Genomic DNA, 13,189 nt, shown 5'->3' on the forward strand with positions numbered 1-13,189 from the left:
CCGATGAGCTATGTATTTAGTTCCTCTAGGTCAGTGGTATTAAAGCTTTTTAACGAGGAAGTTTAGTGCTACGGGACATTGAGGATAAAAAACGTTTTTTTTACACGCGATAAAAAATATAGCTTTTTTTTTTTATTTGAAAATTTATTTATAAACCCTTACGGATTATAACATTCATTTTACATAAAATAATATATACATTTTTCATTTATACTCTGTTGTTAAAAATAATATTTTTTACATCTTTTGTAAAGTTTGTCTGAGTCTTTTGTTTAGTTTTGTCTGGTAGTTTATTGTATAATTTCAGTCCCTGGTTCATTAGTCTTGATTGTCCTTGTCTTGTTTTAGAAAGTTGTATATGGTATTTGTTTTATTTAATTATATCACTAAATTTCTCGAAAACGTACGAAAAAAATATATAAAAATTATTTAAATAAATCTGATCTGCTTTAAACTAACAATGTTTGATTATGTCCAAATGCTTGCAGACTGGCTGGATTTCCTCCCTAGGGAGTTGATCATATTTAAATTTATTTCAACAGAGAGGCAAAACATTTTTGAGAAGGGAATATGGAAGTCTAGGAATTTACAGGGCTTATGACCTGTCATTGGCTGGTTTAAGTGGCCACTTTACACACTGCGTAACATTCACCATTCTGCCCATGTTTGCTGTAAATGCCTAGACTTCCATATTCCCTTCTCAAAAATGTTTTTCCTCTCTTTTGAAATAAATTTCAATATGAACAACTCCCTAGGGAGGAAATCCAGCCAGTCTGCAAACATTTGGACATACTCAAACATTGTTGTATTTACAATTCGTTGAAAATGCCTCCAAAATTGAAATATTTGCGTAAACTATAAGAACGCATTTTTTTTTAAAGCGATGGTAGTTTTTGTGATAGATTTCCTCTTTCAGGGAAGCCAACTCACCAATCATCAGAATTCTCCGACTAGAACTTGTGACGTCATAGGCGGGATAATTTAAAAATCGCAAATTTAAAAAATCGGATCGCTGGTAACATGATACATTTTTAATTTTTCGTTTATTTTTTTTATTTAACTAACATTTTTAACGAGTTACAATTTTTTAATAAATAAATACAATAAGGCGAAAGTACATATATATATTTTAAATAAGTAAATATAAATAAGAATTTTTCTTTGCTTAGTTGAATAGTCCGGTTTTTTTAACATTTTAAAAAATATATATATTTGGACCCTTGTATTTAGTAGCCTTACGTGTCATGTACAAGGCTAAGGTACTCTGAAAAAATAGTTTTTGTTTGTCTTGGAAATGGGATGTTCGATCACTGATGTTGGTTTATTACCTTTATGAGTCCAATCACCATTGTTGCAAAGTCCAAGAACAATGGCGCGTGATAACTACTTTTAACTACAGTGTGGATATCTATTAAGGATATTCCATCCTTTCTGCATTCTGCTTCAAGATTATGGCGGTGCAAACTGAAAAATGGGCACTGAAATAACAGATGTTCGATACTCTGTGAAGAAATATCATCGCATGGACAATAGTCATCATTCCTTCATTTAAACCTATACAGATAACTTCTCATAGCTCCGTGTCCGATAAAAATTTGGGTCGTTTCGAAAGTACTTTGGTGATGATGACGGAAGTTTGCTGCATCAGCCAGCATTGGGAAAAACATTTTAGTGATTTTACCTGTAGAAGAAGCTGAATAGTCTGTTAACAAATATTTTTTTTTAAATCACTGAACATTCTCATTACGTTAACCTATTGATTTATCTGTATGTATTTGTTTAGTATATTCTATTGTTAATAATAATATTTTTATCATCTTTTGTAAAGGTTGTCCGAGTCTTTTGTTTAGTTGACTTTCATTATTGAACGCTTATGTATGTAAATTATACGTATATTAAAGTTTTTTATTTTAATCAATAAAAAATGTGTGGGTCGCGACTCACAGGTTAAAAAACACTGCTCTAATTAATTGAAATGTGCATCGTAATGACTTTATACTGGCTTATTTGTATTAAATATTTCAAAGCGATTTGTTGTGATTGTGGTTACAGTTCCGTACACCGTGAAATCTTAGTACTGATTAATGGCTTATTACTTAGGTGATAACAAAGAATTTCTTGTGCAAGCTGTGTGATTAGTATTAGGGGGTAATTTAGTCGTGTGAATATCGCGAGAACGTGCTGAATATCCAATAACTAACTTGATTATTCTCTTGTTGCAGATGACATGCAGTGTGTTCAGGACCACTCCGGGCGGCAATTCAGGCAAATGAGAATGTATAGAGTGAAACGGGTCCCTTTCTTAAATAAATAGACTCAAAAAAGTATATTTTTATATTATACTCGAATAGATATTAATTATTAGCTAATAAAAGTAACCTACCGAAGTTTTGCCTTGTCACATTTCTCCTTCGAGAGGCTGTCGTTATAGTTTAAAGAAGTTAAAAGTATCGTTCCCAAAATGCCCGTAGTTTCGCAAAGTCGGTTCTCCACTACCTCCAGCACCTCCCTGTCCACCGGCTCCTACAGGTCGAGTCACAACAGCTCCTCCTCCCTCGACAGGCCCTACTACAGCTCCGCCAGCGGCTCCTACGTCACCCCGCGCAACGCCCACCGCTCCGGCTACTCGAGCTCCGTGTCCGAGTACCGCAGCCAGCTGTCGTACGATGGCGACGCGCTCCGCGAGAGGAAGAGCTCCTACTCCAGCGAGTACGGCCGCTACTCGCGCGCGCCCAGCGTGGCCGAGTCCGACTCCGCCGTCTCGTGCGACTCCCGCCTGGCGTCCCGCTCGCGGGACACGTCCGTCGCCCGCAGCGACTCGGCGCGCTCCTCCCGCAGCGAGAACGCCCCGCGCGCCCTCGCGGGCTTGACCTCCTCCGAGATGTACAAAAAATACTCGCCGAATTTCTACGTCCCGCTAGCTCAGAGGCTGTCCACGGCGGTGAGCGGCCCCAACGGCGACGCCAACCGCTCCAAGCTGCTGTCCGGAGACGCGGCGCGCCTGCCGCTGCCCCGCAGGATCAGCGCTCGACCGAGCGAGGATGAGGTAAAGCCCAAAACTAACACAACCTCCCGTCCCGCTATCAAACGCCGCACTAACAGCACCCTAGTAGCCAAACCGTGTGCCCCCCCGCCTGAGTGTGCCGCTAACCCAGACCGCGTGACTAACGAGCCAGTAAAGCGCGATGTTGACTGTGCGCAGAGGCGGAGCCTGCGGAGCGGCGAGCTGGCGGCGGCGCGCGGCCTCGTCCCCCGCGCGCGGGCGCAGCCGTCCTGGGCCGACCGGAAGCCGGCGCACCTGCTGCTGGACGGGTACCGCGACGCCTCCACCGACGACAACGGCAACGACCTGCAGCTGTCCGTGGCCGAGATCCTGCGGAAGTTCGACCCCAAGACCGCGGCCGCTCGCCACCGGACCCGGGAACCCTCCGGTTTGTACAAAACCGCTCTCTCGAGCGACAATATTTACAGCCAAGTGAGGCTTAACAACAGCGTTTCTTCCTTGCTCGACGACAAGCCGGTGCCCGTCCACAAGCCTTTCTCCGCCGACAAGTACGTCAACGGAGCTACCGGCAGCCTCCGCTGGGAGTTCCTCTCCCCGAGCTCATCCGGCTACAGCTCCGATTCCAAGGGCTCGCAGGACTCGGGATACGCGTCCAAGCAAACCGCCGAGCCGGGGAGTGACGTCTCCACTATTTACGTCGCGGGGAAGACGAGCGCGGACAGATTGCCTATAAATGCTGTTAAAAATCAACTGAACGCCAACAACGCGATGGGTAGAATCTTGGAGAAATCGACTACCGTTTACGTTGGAAATGGCGATGTCAACGGTGTATCTGGCGCTTCGGCCAAACACGAGAAAAACGTCGAGCCGAAGAATATTTTAAGCATAGAAATCGGCAGTTCGATTGTTCACAATAGCAAAGCTAATGAAAAAGCCGAAAATGAAAGTCTGTCGAAGAAAATTCCCTCCAACCATACCTCAGACTTCGCTTCATACATTCAAGTTTCTACTCCAGTCTCGAGTTCTACCCAAAATAATGTCGACGCTCCTAGGGAGGCGAACGTCACCGACAGCCCGAAGTACCCCAATAAGGGTATCGGAAGCTTGTTATCGGCCGACGAGTTCGATGGGACGAAACTGCGCTACATCGACTCCGAGCCTAATTCCGAGAGCGATACAAGGCTGTTCGTGGAATTTAAAGACGACAACGTCGACGGAGAGCAAGGCTTCGAGAATAAGACATTCGAGCACGAGAACTCCCACTTGCTTAGGAAAGTAGAAGAAACCGAAAAAGAAGTTGCCAAAGCGACCCAGAACGGAACTGACGAGCCAGACTTCATCTACTCCAAAATCAAATCCCGACAAAATGGTGAACTTGAAGATAAAAATGTAAAAATTCCGACGAAGCATCAAAACGGTTACGCGAAAATGGTCAACGGGTACGCCGAAGACGAATCCGACTTCGAAAGGACCAAGAAAGACGAACGAGGAATAATGGAACCATCTCTATCAGCCAAAAAGATCCTAGAAGCGAATGGAGAGTCAACTTCGGCGCTGTACCAGCAGAATTCTAATGTAAGTTTTCATTCATTCATTCATTTGAGTTTTATCGTGAATAATATTTTTAACAGTTTTGATTTTTGGTTTGTTGCTAGTAGTTTCCCAGGCGTTTGATATCCTTTTTGATTTGCACTTGGGTTGTTTATTTATCACAATGTTTAAACTGTAGGTACACATTACACTTTCTCTAATACTCGTTATGTTTAATTAAATCGATTTAATAAAAAATATACTTCTGCTTTACTGGTTTATCTGCCTCACTTGAAGCGCTTATAGGCAGAAATTTTACGTAACTATATTTATTAAATCATACAATTTTTAATTTTTTTGTACTCCCAGGAGTCACAACAAACTCATTTTGGGACAGAATAATATTTACATAAAGGTATGGTAATAATATGTACATAAAACTGAAATAAGATAGCAAGCAAATATATAATACAAAGAAATTTAAACAATCCATAATAAAAATTAAAATTAAATATTTGCACATTGTAAGAAAGAAATATCCGAGGAAAAAGAAGAACTTAAAACTAAATTTCACCTTCCACGTACTTCCTCAAGTAGTATTTTTTTTAATGAATAGTGATTTTTTGGCGTTCTATTGGACTCTGGTAGCCTGTTGTACTCACTACAAGCTAGGTACAGCAGAGACCTTAGACCATACCTTGTCGCGCGTGATCCAGGTACGTGAATATTTCGACTCAGTCGCGTATTATACTGGTGGACGTCACGATTGAAGGTATAGCCAATATTAGTGAGAGAGTCTTTATTTACACCTTGAAGCACCGTTTTTGCAATCTCATAACACGCTATGACCAAAAATGGGAGAATGTCAGTAAGTTTGTAAATGTCTTTGACATGCGTTTCCATTGGTATACCGTATATGTTTCTTATAGCTCTATTTTGTATTACTTGTATTTCTGATACAAACTTCATTATTAAACTTATTATTATTAATTTTAAGCGAACAGCTTAAAGCTGATATGCTTAAATCTATTTAAACGAAAGTTAGTTGTTGACACACTTAAACTTTTCCCAAACAAATCTAGTCCATTTTTGAACCCATTGAGACTACACATTGAGATCAGCTCTTGTGGCAGCTTATTCCAACCATCAACACCCCTATTGCTCAGGAAACGCTTTCGTGAATTTAGATTGAATCTCTTTTTCTCCAGCCTGTGACTGTGGCCTCGAAAACGAGCATCTTGTTTAAGCTTGAAAATGGGATCCGAATTTGGGCAGCTGTAGTGACTGTTGAGTATCTTGCATGTCTCTGTCGGGTCACCCCTTTCTCGCCGTTCCCGCAGCGTTGTGAGACCGAGAGTTTCCACTCTCTCCACATATGGAAGCCGTTTTAGGGTTGGCGACAACTCTGTAGCTCGTCGTAGCTTTGCTAGTCGCGTCGCAGCTTTGTAGCTCGTGAAATTAAAAACGTTACATTTATACTCATAAAGGAGAAGAGACAAATTTGAGAAAATATACAACAACAACAAACCATCACGCCGTTTCCCCGTAGGGGCAGGCAGAGAGGATAGAACGCCATAACACTCTATCTTGGCATACAGACCTCGCTTTCTCTACATGCATACATCTTCTTATGCACGCACGCCGATTATTCCTACTTTTGACATGTCCATCTTCAAGTATTTGATGGACTTGATCGTGCCATGTCTTTCTCGGTCTTTCTCGTTTTCTGCATCCATCAACATTTGCATCGTAGATCCTTTTAGCCGTTCTTTCGCTGTCCATTCGCTCTACATGTCCAAACCAACGCATCACCCCTTTCTCTATTCTGTCAATAATGCATGTCTCATCCTTACACACTTCACGGATCTCGACATTTGTGCACCTATCATACATCGTTTTACCACACATTCGCCTGAGGGATCGCATTTCGACAGCATTCAACCTACTTTCATCATTATTTTTCCAATTCCATACTTCGCTCCCATACATTAGAGTTGGAACTAGAAGTCCGTTGTGAACTGCTAGTTTAGCCTCCTGCGATAAACATTTGTTTGCCAAAGTAGATTGTAGTGCACCGTTCACCCTGTTCCCGTTTGAGAAAAAAATGTTTTAATGAATTGTAGATAATAGTTTTTCCTTTGATTCTCGGTTAAATAATTATGCCTTCAATAATCATTTTTTTTAAAAATCGTTGAAAATACTTAAGCACAAACCTTTCTTTTATATTAACATATTACAACAGAGATGAAGAACATTTAAGAGAAGATAATATAGAAGTCGAGGCATCTACAGGGCTTATGACCTGTCAATGGCTGGTTTAAGTGGCCACTTTACACGCTGTGTAACATTTACCATTCTGCCCATATTTGAACATCTATATTTCTTCAATTCTTTCATCTGTTGATGTTTGTGAAGTTAAAGAGCTGAAACCTTTATTTATTCGGGTGAGATTCATCTAATTTAATTATTTCACCTACATACTAGGCAACGCTTGAAAATTTTATTTTTTCAATTTCTATACTTCTACATGGACCAGGTGGATTTATCAACAATGTTTTGAGTTTGTCCAAATTTTTGTAGACAAGGACTGGATACAGCTCCCTGAGGAGCTGTTAACATTAACATATTACAACAGATATGAAGAACATTTAAGAGAAGATAATATAGAAGTCGAGGCATCTACAGGGCTTATGACCTGTCATTGGCTGGTTTAAGTGGCCACTTTACACACTGTGTAACATTCACCATTCTGCCCATATTTTAACATCTATATTCCTTCAATTCTTTCCTATGTTGATGTTTGGAAAACAGTATTTCAAACATTATTTCTTAAGGACTATTTTCCTTGGTGAAATAATTAAATTAGATGAATCTCACCCGCATAAATAAAGGTTTCAGCTCTTTAACTTCACAAAAATCAATAGATGAAAGAATTGAAGCAATATAGATGTTCAAATATGGGTAGAATGGTGAATGTTACACAGTGTGTAAAGTGGCCACTTAAACCAGCCAATGACAGGTCATAAGCTCTGTAGATGCCTTGACTTCTATATTACCTTCTTTAAAATGTTCTTCATCGCTGTTGTAATATGTTAATCTTAAAAGAAAATGTTGACAAAACTTTTAAGAAAAAAATAATTAAATGACCAATGTGTAAGAAAGCTTTTTACTGATAATTATTTAAGGTTAACAGTCAGCTATTTATTTTTTGTGTAAGAAATACGTATGCTTTTAGTTCTAATTAATGTTTATATTACTTTTTAAATTGATATAATTTTTCTAACGTTTTTCTTTGTAAAGGAAAAATAAGAAACATGCTGACAAGCCGGTTTCGCGGTTTGGTGGGTTTCATTCTTTTTCATTTTATATTTTCTGTTCATGTTTTCCTTCTTAAATAAAAATAAATACAAAACGAAAAACAATACAATAAACCTATTTCAATTAAAAAAGATGATCTACCAGTATACGTTATTACGATACTCTTGCGACATAAGATTTGTTATTAATACGAAACGTTAGAAAATAAATACCTCAATTCTGGTGGAATATTTATATATATATTGTTATATAGTTGGATAATTTATATAGCGCCATTTTTGTGAAAATCACCTCAAGGGCGCTGTACAATTAATAAATATCCCAGTACGTCTTGCAGCTACAGAGCGCATGAACGGTTGGGATTCTAGTTCCTCGTTTTCAATTAAGATCAATAAAAAATTATAACAGATAGGAGCTAGATTACAGGACGTCTTGCAGCTACAGAGCGCATAAACAGTTAGAAATTTAGCCCCCATTTACACATTTTAAAAATTGACGAATAAATTTAGTGTATTAATGATACTAAAAAAAATAAAAATAATATGAATAATAAAAAGGAGTAAGATTACAACACGTCTTGCAGCTACTAAGCGCATAGACGATTGGAATTCTAGACCCCATTTATAAAATTTAGGTATTTTTAAGTTGGTATATGAAAGCTAGATAACCAATCATCGTGCAGCTACAAAGCGCATGGACGAGTGGAATTCTAGCAAAGTTAGAATGATATCAATAAATTTATAAAAAATAGAGCATAGTGTACCATTTTATTCTAGGTGTCTTTTCCTATAAAGGGTTAAATGACGATCATTCCTCGGGTTCGCTCCGCTGTGCGATTCGGACAATGAGTCGATTCATCTTTATACCACTTTTAATTTCTGGACCAAAATCTGGAGTCAAGCCAGGCCAATGAATAGTTTTCCCTAAAATATGTATATTACACATTCCGCATGACATTCAAGCCAGAAAGGATCAAAACTGTATCATATAACTCAGAAAATTGACAAAATTATATTTTATTTTATTTATTTTATAATTTGCCCCCTGTTGTGGTGATTCATCCTCGGGCGGCTCCGGGTTCGATTCCCGGTGGCAACACAAAAAAAACAGTGTGATTTTTCTCAAGCCTGGGTGTTCGTGCTCTAATCAACCACTGTAATTAGGCCTCCTGGCTTGTTGCGGTGCAAAAAAATAATATGAAAACACGAAAAGAACAAACGTTGAAGCGTAAACAGCAGGGGCGAACCGTGTAAAGAAGCGATTATGCGCAGCTCACCATTATATTTGACTAACCATAATAATGTTTTATTGTAACTTTATTTACAGAAAAACAAATAAATAATTAATATTTATTTTAAATCCTTTCCACCGTCTTATTTTTATCCTAATACAAATATAAATATTAATAAAGCGCGCCCAGCGCCTGTGGTGAGCCAAGAAACTAGCCGATTTTTCCAGCTTATTTTTTCATACAAATAAGTATACTATATTTTGAATGTCTTAATCCCAGTGCGGGTTTTTTCTCCTAGATTAAACTTGCAGATAACACTAATTATTTGAAGATTCTTTATTTGGAAAACAGTATTTCAAACATTATTTCTTAAAGACTATTTTCCTTTGAGATGGTACTTTTGACCTAAGACCATAATTACTTTCATGCGTTATATTGCGGGACATATAGCGCTCCACGCGGCCGTTTTTAGCACTGTTAATTACTAGAACAATGCGGCCAGTTGACATTTCAATTGAATACCTAATATCGACTGAATTCATAGTGTTTATTTTTTTGTTTATTTATTGTTTAATTGAAAATATATCTATATAATATAATATATCACGAAGTTACATCGTTTGAGTTGATTTAAAACACAGAAAAATATCAATTTATAGTATATGTTACTTGCATTATATTATGTACCTCCTATGTAGGTACAAATATATGATATTTTTTTATAGCTTACCTGTAAATAAAATCACCATTCGCCACTGGTAAACAGGATGCTCGTCTTCGAGGCCAAAGTCACAGGCTGGAGAAAACGAGATTTAATCTTAATCCGCGGAAGCATTTCCTGAGCAATGGGGTTGTTGATGGTTGGAATAAGCTGCCACAAGAGCTGATCTCAATGTGTAGTCTCAATGCGTCCAAAAATGGACTAGAGTTGTTTGGGTAAAGTTAGTGCGCCAACTGCCAACTTTCATCAAAATAGATTTAAGCATTTCAGCTTTAAGCTGCCCACTTAAAATTAATATAGTAATAATATTAGATTTATCAACAATATTTTAAGTTTGTCAAAATTTTTGTAGACAAGGACTGGATTCAACTCCCTGGGGAGCTGTTTATATTAACATATTACATAATAAGTCATAAGCCCTGTAAATGCCTAGACTTCCATATTCCCTTATTTAAGGTATTCTCCATCCCTGTTGTAATTTGTTAATATTACAACAGAGATGAAGAACATTAAAGAGAAGGTAATATAGAAGTCTAGGCATCTACGGGGCATATGACCTGTCAATGGCTGGTTTAAGTGGCCACTTTACATGTGTAACATTCACCATTCTGCCCATATTTGAACGTTTATATTCCTTCAATTCTTTCATCTGTTGATGTTTGTGAAGTTAAATAGCTGAAACCTTTATTTATGCGGGTGAGATTCATCTAATTGAATTATTTCACCTACATACTAGGCAACGCCTGAAAATGTTAATTTTTCAATTTCTATACTTCTTCATGGACCAGGTGGATTTATCAACAATATTTTGAGTTTGTTCAAATTTTTGTAGACAAGGACTAGATTAAACTCCCTGGGGAGCTGTTTATATTAACATATTACAACAGAGATGAACATTTAAGAGAAGTTAATATAGAAGTCTAGGCATCTACAGGGCTTATGGCCTGTCAATGGCTGGTTTAAGTGGCCACTTTACGCACTGTGTAACATTCACCATTCTGCCCATATTTGAACATCTATATTCATCATTATTAAAGATGAATCTCACCCGCATTAATAATTAAGGTTTTGAGCTCTTTAACTTCACCAACATCGACAGATGAAAGAATTGAAGGAATATAGATATTCAAGTATGGGCAGAATGGTGAATGTTACACAGTGTGTAAAGTGGCCACTTAAACCAGCCATTGACAGGTCATAAGCCCTGTAGATGCCTAGACTTCTATATTACCTTCTATTAAAGTTCTTCATCTATGTTGTAATATGTTAATAATAAAAAATAAGAACTTGAAAACTTGAACTTTTCATAAAAATTGGTTTTGTACTTAAGAATGCAAATACAATACTTATTTTTATGATATAACGAAGTATTTAAATATTGGACCATTTTTTTAAAGTCGTAATTGACCGTGTTTGAAAATGGCAAACAAGTTTTAGTAACGCGGGGTTCGAACCTCGGCCCTCTTGATTCAGTGCCCAAGACACTACGCATGGGACCACGTCCCATCTCTTAGAGCTTAATACGCTCTTCCATTCACTTTCCTTACAACAAATATCTATATGCACCGAAACCTCGTTTTGCAGGGTTTTAAAATTATACGGTCCAAAAAATTAAATAAAAAAAGGATTTGAACATTAATTTGACTATGAGCCTTACTTATAAATCGGGTATAAAAATAAGCTTGAGAATAGTGGTAGAATAACGATGGTATAGCAAAATGTATCACTTATAAACCTAGCATAGATAATATGAATATAAATTATGTGGACGAAATAAAGTATCTCGGGGTTTACTTGGATAGATATTTAAATTTTAAAAAACACACTCAATATGTAACAAAAAAAATTCAAAAAAAAAATCATTTATGGGAAGATTACGAAATGTAGTATTAAAAAAGATTTAAAAAGTAGTATTCTTATATATAAAACAATAATATGTCCACACATAAATTACTGTTCTTTCATTATTTTTTTATGTAATGAAGGAGAAATTCAAAATATACAAATTCTTCAAAATAAGGCAATGAGGATTATACTAAAAATATATATATATATTCTAATGTAGAAAGAATGCACAAAGAAATTGGCTTGCTCACAGTAAAGCAACAAATTAAATATAATGTGGCAATTTTTATACATAAAATAATTAAGGGGATGAATAAAATAAAAACAATGATAAAATTTAACCAACAATGTCATACATATGAAACAAGGGGTAAAAAAAAGATAAGATTACCAATGAGGAAAAAAACAGAATCTCAAAACTCATTGTACAAGGGATTGAAGCTGTACAATGAGTTACCGGAAGAAATAAAAGAAATAGATAAAATTGAAATATTTAAAATTAATTTGAAAAAATATGTAATTGAGAAATTTTGATAAAAAAATTGTAATATTATTAAAAGTTTATATTAGTTGTTAAAATGTTATGAACTAACTTAATAAAGCATAAATAAATAAATAAATAGAGTTAAACTCAGTTTGAAGCTGGAATAAGCACGCGATCTATCAAAAGTCATATTTTTCGGTAATCAAAATGGATAGTTTATCAGTTTTTTTTTTCAATTTTAAACCATTTCCAAGTCCTTCGACCTTCTTAATGTGATTCAAGTGATTTTAAATGATTTGTTTTAATAATATCTGAAATGTTATATGTTTGTATGTGTTTTAATTGATTGTGTTAAAAAAGAAACTCAAATAAACTATAGAATTCGTTTTTAATTTCTCCTCTTCTTCCTAATTTTGATTTCTTTTTCACCTTTTTTCCCCATTCTCGACTTCACTGACAGTAGTCTCGATTTGACTTTGACGTTTGTTTGTGTAGTTATAAAAGTTACTGCGCACGCGCACATATCAGTGTTGACTATTTAAAAAAATTAAGCATGAAATAACCTGTGAATTGTTATTCTAGGTAATAAATATTTTTATAAGTAAGCTTTTTTTTATCGGTTATAAATAGTTAAACCGGGTATAGTTTTTTCTTAATCTAAACCTGGTATAATTAAATGTAATAGGTAAGGCCCCACGCGTTATAGTAATATGATTCGCATCATGATACAAGTACATCTTTGTGAAAACCATAAAGTTTTGTTCAGAATTGTTTGCTCTTCCAAAGTAATTCAAAACAGAATTTTAGATATCGTTAAATGTTTCACTGGAGTATTACAAAATAGTTTTTATTTTAATTTATTTTAGTTTTTTGTTTGCATGTTACAACAGGTAGACGTAAGTTGCAAATACACCATTACGTAAACAAAAAATCCTACAAAGGCGTGGCTTGTGTGTGGGTTTACATTTTATTTAAAATCTCAACAAAGGCTACTGGGAGAATACGATAGATATCAAAAAAATAATTAATAAGTCAACATATTACAACAGAGATGAA

General features: G+C 36.5%; 1 protein-coding gene across 1 annotated transcript in view; it reads left to right on the plus strand.

The window, feature by feature from the left end:
- Positions 1-2,238: 2,238 nt before the first annotated feature.
- LOC148271073 (uncharacterized) overlaps positions 2,239-13,189 on the plus strand; it is a gene marked incomplete at its 3' end in the record, with an annotated part of 40,388 nt that continues 29,437 nt past the window's right edge. The window contains exon 1 of the mRNA XM_088241873.1: positions 2,239-4,579. Within this exon, the coding sequence (XP_088097999.1) occupies positions 2,462-4,579 (2,118 nt within the window). The remainder of the gene's footprint in view (positions 4,580-13,189) is intronic.

This window comes from Micrasema longulum, unplaced genomic scaffold, assembly GCF_059751315.1.
Source record: "Micrasema longulum isolate JH-2025_06_02 unplaced genomic scaffold, ASM5975131v1 h1tg003131l, whole genome shotgun sequence".
In the NCBI taxonomy this organism is placed as follows: domain Eukaryota; kingdom Metazoa; phylum Arthropoda; class Insecta; order Trichoptera; family Brachycentridae; genus Micrasema; species Micrasema longulum.